Raw genomic sequence first — 10,676 nt, 5'->3', positions numbered from 1 at the left:
CTTAATCATGGCAGAAGACGGCTTGAAGATCGGTCCCATCAATGGCAGATTCTTGAAGCGTTACTACCCCTAAAAAGGCGACGACCAGACTCCTTGCCTGCATGAGCCTAAACTGCACACGGCACAAAGCTCCTGGCCCGCAAGAGCATAAACTGTGTACGGCAAAATCATCATCAAAATCACTATAAAAAAAAATAAATAAATAAATTCATCGCTCATTTGAACTACGTTATGACTTGATCCCTCATCAACCGGGGGTACGTAGGCAACTTGAAACTTCAAAAACTTCAAGTACAGTCACATCATCAACAAAAACACAAATACTTTGAAGAATAAAGAGCAAATGCAAGAAGGCGAATACTTCATTTCTTTAAAAAAAATAATAATAATAATAATAATAAAAAAAAAAAAAAAAAAAAAAAAAAAACAGAAAATATTACTGGAAAGATATGTCCCTAAAACTACGGAGGCGATCTTGAAGCAAGCCTTCCAAAGTCTTCAAAGTCTCCACCTCGGTCGGAGACAAGGTGGGCAAATCCATAGCCAGGCCTTTCTCTTGTTCTAGACGTGAGATCTCCTCATGGTGCTGAGAAAGTGTAGCCCTCTGTTCTGCAAGAACTTTTTCAAGTTGTGATGCTTGGGTTCCCAACTGCTCTCGCTCTCGTACCAACGCATCCAGACGCACCTGGACGGAAGCTAAATAAGCCTCTGTGACTTGATAATCTCCCGAAGCAACTTGCTGAGAAGACCGGACTCGGGCCAAGGACAAGTCTATCGCTGCAAGCTGTTGAGCTCGATCATCTGGGCTCAATTTCTTCAAGGAAATAGCGTGCAAGGAAGAATACTCAGTGGAGGCGGCCATAAGTTCGGCAATCTTGTTCCTCAAAGACGAAGAATCAACATTAAGGTTGTCAATCGTAGAAACAAGCTTCGACAAATCTTCTTCGAGCAATGAAAGGTCTTCCAGCGAACACTTCGAAATCCTACTCTCAATATGGCTTTTGACATCCAAGGCAGCGCGAAGTTTGAGGCGATGGATAAATTGCTCGGTACCATTAAGGTTCGGCCCTCTCAAAGAGATCGCAGAACTAGCTGGCAAAGGTGCTGGACGTATGATGGACTCTTGTACGCCTTCACCTACACACGGCAGGCTTGGAAGATTGGGCGAATTTTGAACGAGCTCTTCACCGGGCGGATCCCCAATCTCCCCGTCTGTAAGTAGATTGCCTCCAAGTAGCATATCCATATAGGAGTGAACACCCGCGGCCGCCAAATCAAAAGGACAAGAAGGCCCAACCTAAAGAAGACGAAGAGAGGTGTTAGAAGCAAAAGCTGAAATAAGAATAAGAAGTCATGAGAAAGAAAGAAATGCATACATCTTTCTCTAGAGACACACGACCATCGGATTGGGGAGGCCTAAACACTTCTTTCTTTTTATGACGAAAATTGACATCGCTGTCAACCTGAGCAACTTCAAGTGGTCGTTTGTTTAAAACTTGTTGGCGCTGCCGCAAAACAAGTCCATCTTCATACGAATCAACCTCGTCACCCGCCTCTTCAGAAGCATCCAAATGGTGAGGAGATGAGCACAAACGTTGACGGACTAAAGCCACAGGTCTGTCTTGCAAGGGAGTTGCACTCACACAATCAAAAGGTACCAGCTGCATAGGAGTCGCAAAACTGCCTTCTTTCAACGCATCGTGGCGTGAATGGGAAGAATTATTACCACTTGCCATCCCCAAATCCTCATGATGTACCTTTGACCACCAATGCGCGTAAACACGAGTCACTGGATTACCCCTGAACTCGTCCTTGGCTGGCAGGGTGATATAAGCATTCGTAAATGCACGGGTACAAGACTCCCAATGCATATACACGGCTTGCAAGGATTCTGATTGGGCCTTTTCCTTCAGCCTGCCAGGCACATTTTGGACAAAACCAAATTGCCTGCTAAAACGGTGAGGATTGTACGGCTGAACGACGCATCGGTTTTCTTGCCGCAAAGAAACATACGCTGAGCGAAGACTTATGAGATAAGACAAATCTGAAGAGCGAAGATGCGAATCATCCATGATGCCTCGCCGTACTGAGCCAACTCTCGCCAGGCGGTCCATTTTTAAACCTTCACAACTTCTAAACAGTGTTTGAGCCTGCGAATCATCAAGACTCCTCGCAGAAAGCACACCAGAATACTTCGTCATTAAAGGCCCCAACTTGACTGAAGTCGGAGAAGAAGGACCTGACTTGTCTAAAGTTGACGAAGAAAAATGAGTGCCAAAATACTCACCCAACCAACCATACACATAGTGGTAAGGGAGCACCGCAGCACGATCTTCAGTGCTTGCCAAGTTCGAAATAACATTCAAGCCGTCGTAAATGTTGGCTAAAACTGGAATAGCAAGACTAAAAGATTCGCCTACAGCCATCTTGCTAGCAACTTTGAAGACTCCGGGACGAATGAAGTTGACATCATCCTTGGGGAAAACAAACTTACAGAGCCAACAAGCTAAGAGAGCGGCTAAGTAAGATTCTTCTAAGTGCTCTGACGCCACGCCACAATCCTCGAATGCCTTCAACTCAGCAGAAGTACGACGAACAGCTGGACCAATGACACCCGACGGGTCCGAGTCCCCCTTAGGCCTGGTTGTCTTGTTACGACCGCTTTTCTTCGAAGGCCTCTTGTACTTCATGGCATCCCAATACCAAAATTGGATCCATGAAGAGATCTTCACGCCTGACTTACCTGGGGCCTCTTGGAAAAGCTTATGGTATGCCCCAAACAAATAGCGGCAGCTTGCAGGTAATCCTCGGCTGTTGCGATAAGAAAACTCTTCCACACTAGGAACAACCTCATCGTAAAATTGTCCCTGGATTGGCAAGCCTCCTATCTTATGGAGATCCCAAAGCGAGATCGACATCTCCCCTCGAGCCATATGAAGTGTGTTGGTCGCTGAACACCAATGCTCGAAGAATGCACGAATGACGGAAGGATGTCGGTCATAACTGAACAGAGATGCATATACAGCATGATAAAGGCCCGTGTTGGTAAGCATATCTTTGGAACGGCTCAAGACATCTTCAAGCCATTCCCAATAAAACTCAACAAAGGCGGCTCCTCCAGTAGTCGACAAGGTGCTACTCCAAGCCATAGCTCCGCTACGGATACGATCGCCAAGAAGCTCAAACGAAACTGAATGATTGTCACGAACATGGTGCGAATGGTTCAAGATAAGACTCATCGATGTGCATGCCTTTTTCTTTGCATTCAGTCGAACAGAGTCTACCACATCCCAAGGTACTTCAGAAGACCACGACTTAATATGCATGGAATTGTCTTTTGCGGGAAGGGCAAGCGCCTTGGGGCCGGTAAGTGGCGCATAAAGCTTTAACGTCGTTCCACTATCCTGTGAATCGCCTTCCTTTGCAAGAATGGTGATAGTGTTGCTTTTAAAACACTTGAGAAACACCATGACTGCAACAAAAAAGTCAGCCACAAAACTTGAGCAGGGCGGCAAAGAAGGCAGCTACAGGGCGGTCTTTCAAAGCACGCTGCAGTGGCAGAGGAAACCAAAATGCTACGCAAACTCGCGGCGGAGCCCCGCTGCAGTCTCTTGCACAGCTCCACACGGCAGCACACCACCGAGGGAAAACTGTGATCAAAAGGCACTACACAGCGAAACCTCGTTGCAGTATCTGGCACACCCACGACCTGCTACCGCGGCTCTAAAAGCTTCGTGAAGATCCTGGCGTCAAGCTCTGCCTTCTCAAGATCAAAGATTCCTGGCATCATAGCAAACAAATCCATCAGTGGGAGCACACACATCGTGCATATATAAAAAAAAAATAAAAAAAAAAAAAAAAAAAAAAAACATTATATTATGTTATATTTACACATATATGCATGGTGATGAAACAAGTGCACGGTTTGGTGAGGGGACAAATCAATTCCCATATATATGTACATGTGTGCATCAATCACAACCAACTTCCATATATATATATATATGCAGGCAGTACGATGGGACAACCGCCAGCCAACTTATATATATATACACATGCAAAGCGACGGGACAAGCCATGAGACACTCAACATATATATATATATATATATGTACGCACGTCATGTCCAAAACCTCCAATTGTCTGCGGCTCCAGGATATATATATGTGTAAATGCATGCTTCGTGCATGACAGAACCGTCCTATATATATATATATATATATGCATGTCAGAAGCCCAGAAGCCGTCCTCTATATATATATATATATATGTATATATGCGTGTCAGAAGCCCAGAAGCCGTCCTCTATATATATATATATATATATATATATATATATATATGCATGTTAGGGCCGTCTGCTATATATATATATATGCATGTCAGAGCCTCTACTTAAAACAAATAAGCATCACAAATGAATTTGTTTCAAACCTGCACTGGCAGCCTTCGTCCCTTCCTTCACCACAGCCTTCAAACCTACACTTGCAGCTACCTTTTTTGTCCAGCGCCAAGTTCAACAGACATCAGAAGCGAAGAACGCAGTGCAGCAAGGAAGCAGTGCACGCAGTTGTGATTGCAGTCAGCAGCAGCGCATGATTACCGGACAACGATGCAGTGACGATGCAAGGCAGTAAGCAATACAGTGGCTGAGGTTGTGCAATGGTTGTGCAGTGACGGTGCGATCCCATGTATAAGTATACATATGTATATATATATGCAGAAGAGACTCAGAGGAGTAAAAAAAAAAAAAAAAAAAAAAAAAAAAAGTGCGGTGATCGTACAAATAATGGTGACTGTCGCAAACAATGATCCACGTGAAGAGAGGAGTGCAGAGAATAATGCAGTACAATAGCTGTCGCAAACAATGACCCGCGTGAAGAGAGGAGTGCAGAGAATAATGCAGTACAGTAGCTGTGCAAACAGTGATCCGCGTGAAGAGAGGAGTGCAGAGAATAATGCAGTACGGTGACTGTCGCAAACAGTGATCCGCGTGAAGAGAGGAACGCAGAGAAGAATGTAGTATAGTAGCTGTTCAAACAGTGATCCGTGTGCAGAGAAGAACACATGAAAAAAAAAAAAAAAAAAAAATGGTGTAGTGAAGAATACGATGCAGCAAGGAAGACCCATGCTCTCCACTTCGCTTCCCCTTTGAAGAATCATGTTCCTAGTTTCTTAAATATATATAATAATAAAAAAAATGATGAAAGGTGTTTGGTGCGTCAGGCAACATCCATCAAAACATATGTATACAAATAGTGAAATCTTGGTGTATGGCACTACTCTGAAAAAAAAAAAAAAAAAAAAAAAAAAAAATTGAAGGAAAGGTGGTGGCGACAAAATCATTGAAAGATGGAAAAATGGGAAGGATGGTGCATCAGGCACCATCTAAAAGAAAGGTTATGGGATGACGCACAATATCATTTAAAAAATTAAATTAAATTAAATTAAAAAATAAAAAAATAAAAAAAAATAAAAAAAGAGAGAAGTAACATACCTTAGTTAGATGTACGTTTTATTTGCGTTTCAACACAACATACAGAATAAAATAAGGCATGTCCATTAATATCTCCGAGAAATTACAAAAAAAAAAAAAAAAAAAAAAAAAAAAGAGAGAAAAGAAAAAGCCTTCACGAATGTCACTTATGTGAAGCCTCAGTACTTGGAGCCTTAGTACTCGGTGGAACCCTAAAAGAAGGAAGCACTGAAGATAGCTTGTTTGGAGCCTCAATACTTGGTCGAACTCCAGATGACGAAGGCAAAAAGTGCCTCTGGAATACATCCACAAACTTCCGATGGTCACTTTGAATGCGACCTTCGGAGTCCGTCAGCTGATCAAGCTTCCTCTTCATGCTCGTCGAATAACTATTTGCAAGCACATGCAACTCTCTATTCTCACGCTTGAGCTGCCTAATCTCTTGACTAAGAGCTGCAACCTCGGCTGTCAATGATTCAACCTGGCGAGTTCGAGCAAGTAAGCGTTGGCCCATGTTGGAAACAGAGTTCGCACACTGGACACTGAGAGCCTGGGACTCTTGAACAGCTAACTCATCAGACCGTCGTGAAAGCATCCTATTATCTTTAGGAGTGATGAGGTTTCTGGCTACAACCGTAGCCGTTGTTGGATCCCTCATCACAGAGTCTTCAACTGTAAGAGGGCCGTTAGAAGAAAAAAAAGACGGGCGCCATACATTACCCTGACGCGGTGCACCTGTGTCACTGCTGAGACTCAAATCTAAGCAAATGTTAAACGGGGAAGTCATTTTCAAAAAAAAAATACTAGAAGAAAAAGGTTGGATGAAGTAAAAAGTAGCAGAGATGATTTTTCACGGGCAGGCAATCTTCAAATTGTGCATGTCGAACACAATTGACACTCCTTTAAAAGGAGAGGCAGCATAAACCATTCGTTCATAAATTGAAGAGGCACCACTCTCCGAATTTCAAAACCCGGATTTTCCTGCGTAAAGTCCGTCGACGCTTTTCAGACACAATCTCAGCTTTCGGCTATCACGTGCAACTTTATCAGATATCACTGACAAAGCTGAAAACGCGTGAGGGCCATTATGCCAACTACCGCACTTCTACCGACAAGCGTGGGTGACCAGGCCACGCTCACCCTGCCATTTGATGTTGAGAGCTCACCATATAATTCGACCTCCATCCTATAGCAAGACACACATCCAGCCTGACCCCTCTCCCTTGCCGAAAGCATCTGCAACCAAAACTCAGTGTTCTTCCTCCCTGAAAACATATCCAGCCTGACCCATCTCCCTTGCCGAAGGCATCTGCAACCAAAACTCAGTTTTCTTCCTCCCTGAAAACATATCCAGCCTGACCTTTCTTCCTCGCCGAGGGCATCTGCAACCAAAACTCAGTTTTCTTCCTCCCTGGAAGCGCCTCCTCAACCAAGCCACACCAAAGCAAAGGTATCTCATATCACCGGAGATGAAAACAAGAGTATCTCATAGCATGCTTTCTCCCTATCCTTTTCTTTGTCCTCCCTCTTCACTGCGAAGACAAGGATAAAGAAAGCAATATGTCGGAACCTCCACTCAAGCTCCTGGTAAGGAACCGACTGCTTGGAACCTTCCCTGATTGCTTACCTAGCGTTGCTCTCGAGTGCTCATCTTCGACTGCTGATACGTCTTGAATCCCCTCAGCAAATGCTTCAGAAGTGTAGATTTTTCGACATCGGCGCTTTGCACTGAAGCTGCCAAGCATGAGTGAGTCTCTGAGAGGTGGTGCTCCGAAGAACCATTTAAAGGTGAAAGGATGCATACCGCTTCAGCTATGCAAAAGAAACAAGCAAAGAAGAATGCAACACAACGAGCTGGAACAAATCATGAAGCATGAAGCCTTCCCTGCATGACCACACAATCCAGACGGAGGAGTTCAAGTAAAGATCCAAGCTGGACGCCGTTGCTCTAACCAAAAGGCTCGAGAAGCTTTAACAACCTTCCGCTGGCACCGTCACCGAAGAGCAAAGCCTCGATAATCCTTAAAGATCAAGTCACCAACTGGAAGAAGAGCCCATCAATCTTGAAGGTCATACTGTTGACCAAACTGCTCAGGGTTCATATGAAAATGCTGCGAACTTCCTTGATCTTCCAAAGCATGCATGTCCTGAAACTGCTCGTGGTCACGTTTAAGTTCGAGATCAAGCCTCAACAACCTTGACTCAAGATCAAGTGTCCACCACCCTTGAGTCAAATCCAGTTCAAGATGAAGTCTGTGGAAAGTCCTTTGGAGGAAACCAGAAAACTCCTCCAGCCTAGTTCAAGATCAAAGCTGTGGAAAGTCAACAAGCACAACAAAATACGTGCCGATTCATCCATCATCAAAGCCAAGGATCGTCTTCTACACGAAGCTCCTTGTAGTCCAATTTCATCCAAAATCAAGCCTCAACAGCCCTTGAAGAAACTTCAAACAAAATTCAAGAACAAGCCTTAACGGCACTTGAAGAAACTCCCAGACCGGTTCAAGCCTCAGCGGCCCTTGGATCGACAACTGCATTAAGGGACTTCAAAACGCATCTTCTACATGTAACAAGCACATGTATACAACGCGTCTTGAAGTGGGGGCATTTGTAGACATTGAAATTTTGGTGGCATAAATGTTAGCGCTTGCATTAAGATTACATTTGTAAACATTGAAATTTTAGTGAAATAAATGTTGACCATTGTGTTAAAACTACAACCTTCATTCAAATCCACCTACAACATACACCCAAATTCACCTACAACATCCACCAAAACAAATGGATGGTGGTGGTTCATTCCCAAAGCCTATAAATAGGCTCCTCCATCAAAGAATCAAGGGAGGATTTTTACATACACTTTCTCTACTCCCAAATTGGAAGAGAAGTCACACCACACCAAAGCCTTGAAGCCTCGAAACTTTGAAGCTCTCAAGCAAATCCCGAAGGATCAAGAAAGCCCTCTTTGTTCTCCGTGAAATCCTCCTTCAAGATCAAGCCCCAACGCCCCTTGAAGAACTTCCACCCATTCAAGATCAAGCCCCGACAGCCCTTGAAGAAGGTGTTCATCATTCATCAACTGTTCGTCCAAGATCAAGCCTCGACGGCCCTTGGATCAACAACACTACATCTACACGTTTCAAAGATAGAATCAGAGGATAAATTTGTAGAAGAGATTGTAACCCCTAAATCATTAATACAAAAATTATTTTGTACACGTGTTCTTGTCTCATTCATTGCAGGAATTCCGTGTTTACAATGTTACACGCTATGAACTATGATTTTATGTGGGAAACATGATGATTTATGTGATGGATGAAGTGGAAACATTAATCGTCATGTGGAATTGTTATGTTGGATATCATTGTTATTGTTATGATTAGACTTGTTGATAAATATGGTTAGAGAGTATGATTGTGCTTCGTCGTTTGTTCTTTGGAATACTGCATGATATGTATTGTGGTAGATTGTTGGGACATAACGATTTATGTGATGAATGTTCGAGTGTAGTGAATAATGAACTACGAATGGCTTGATCCCTATTTAGGGTACGTAGGCAGTCTAACGAGGATGTTAGATGCAGCCATAAAGTCTACAAAGAATTATTGCGCAGTTGGATCTTAAGTTGTGTTTTTCCATTTCCCGAAGGCGGGGTATGTTAGAGTTACGAGTATTTGGTGATGTCACGTTTCGATCCTGGATATACTTCGGGATCAGGGCGTGACAAGAACAATCCTTATATACTCAGTCGTATGCTTCATAAAAAAACTCAGGCCAACAACCCCCTTGACGTCATCAACAAACTTGGCATACACATTCATATCTTCGAGCAGATCTGGTTTCAAGAGTGCACAAACCTCAGCAACTTCCCCGAAAACAAACCTGGTGGATTTCTCACAACTGCACGTATGAGCAGTCTCATTATTCTCGGTAGCAGAGTGAACGGGTTTTGGCACCATTTTAGCAGGCAGATGCACCTTGTCACTCTTCATAGTAATAAGTCTCTCTAAAGGTGAACCAGACTTAACCCCAGACAGACGTTTTGGCACAAATTTCAACATTGAAGGCACAGATGAACGTTTACGCTGAGCAATCCTATCAACAATCGAACTAGCCATATTTGGAACGGTAGGTGTCACCGGTACGGATCTAGCAGCCTCATCATTCTCACATTTGGGGGAAGTTAAGTAAATCACAAGCTTGGGAGCAATCGACGAACCTTCATGAACAGTGGAATAAGTCTTTGGCTTTTTCTCAATCGGCATCTCTTGAGCAGGCAGGGAAGGTCTCTTTTTCCCACCTTCACTTACAGTGGGCTCCACAACGGTGATTGGACGAGCTAATACCTCCGCCTTGATCTGCTTTATCTCCTCTTTTGGGGGCAGCCCACCTTTCTCCCGACGAAGAGGACTAAGCAGCTAACACCACTCACATTACTCAGAGATGATACACAGAGCAACATGCATTTTCTTCATGTCTGGAGAAGTCTTAAAAGTTGAGCTAAATTCCGAATCTACACAAAATAGCAAGAGACAATCAGAAAATTAGAGAGCAGCTTAGCGCAAATACAAAGCAGCCGAGAGATTAAGCAGCCTACTTACCAGATATGAAAACCGTTGGAAAACGTAGCTCGAGAGAAGAATCAGACTCCCATTCTCCACTTATCTCCAAAGTCTTATTGGCCCAATCATGATCCTCATTGCTTGGATGATCGAAAAGTCTATGGTGAGATTGCAGCTGCCCAACTTCCTCGATATGGCCTATGTCAAAAAAGTACCAAAATCCATTGACGATTAGATCTAAGTCAAACGGGGGCACATCTCATGCAGCAGAGCACTTATTGGAAGAAATGTGGCATAGAAAAAGTAAACCCCAACACAAAGTAGTAGAGGTGAAACTTGATGGCTCTCTGAGCCCCATTGCACAGCTCACAGCTACTACCATCCTTAACACGCTTCACACGCACTCCCAACGGAATAGCATGCCTATATGCCTCAAGGAAGCCTCTAAACAAGTCATCGGAGCTAATTTTAAAGTGAGCAGCCTTGAAGTAACCAACCTTGCTCAAAGACCCACCTTAACGATACAATGACGGCACACCATCATCATTCTTATGGCTCGAGAAAGATATGCTTAAGGAAATTCTACAAAGACGCGAAGAAAATTTGTAAGATGGTTGCTTTAAAAAATAAAAAAAAAA

At 43.6% G+C, this 10,676-nt stretch overlaps 1 protein-coding gene across 1 annotated transcript; it reads right to left on the bottom strand.

Moving 5' to 3' along the window:
- Positions 1-238: 238 nt before the first annotated feature.
- Positions 239-4,694, bottom strand: LOC114819803 (uncharacterized). The gene is made up of 3 exons (XM_029089448.2): positions 4,435-4,694; positions 1,377-3,780; positions 239-1,297 (listed from the first exon to the last, which is right to left on the bottom strand). The coding sequence occupies exons 2-3, from the start codon at positions 3,468-3,470 to the stop codon at positions 437-439; spliced, it is 2,955 nt and encodes a 984-aa protein (XP_028945281.2). The 5' UTR covers positions 3,471-3,780; positions 4,435-4,694; the 3' UTR covers positions 239-436.
- Positions 4,695-10,676: the final 5,982 nt, after the last annotated feature.

This window comes from Malus domestica, chromosome 11 (genome assembly GCF_042453785.1).
Source record: "Malus domestica chromosome 11, GDT2T_hap1".
In the NCBI taxonomy this organism is placed as follows: Eukaryota; Viridiplantae; Streptophyta; class Magnoliopsida; order Rosales; family Rosaceae; genus Malus; species Malus domestica.
The sequence above is the reverse complement of the archived record's forward strand: the minus strand, read 5'-3'. Positions and strand labels throughout refer to the sequence as shown.

Coding starts and splice junctions, on each gene's coding strand:
- LOC114819803 (XM_029089448.2), bottom strand. CDS start 3,470: ATGGTGTTTCTCAAGTGTTTTAAAAGCAACACTATCACCATTCTTGCA. Junction 1,298..1,376: donor GTGTGTCTCTAGAGAAAGAT/GTATGCATTTCT, acceptor CGTCTTCTTTAG/GTTGGGCCTTCTTGTCCTTT.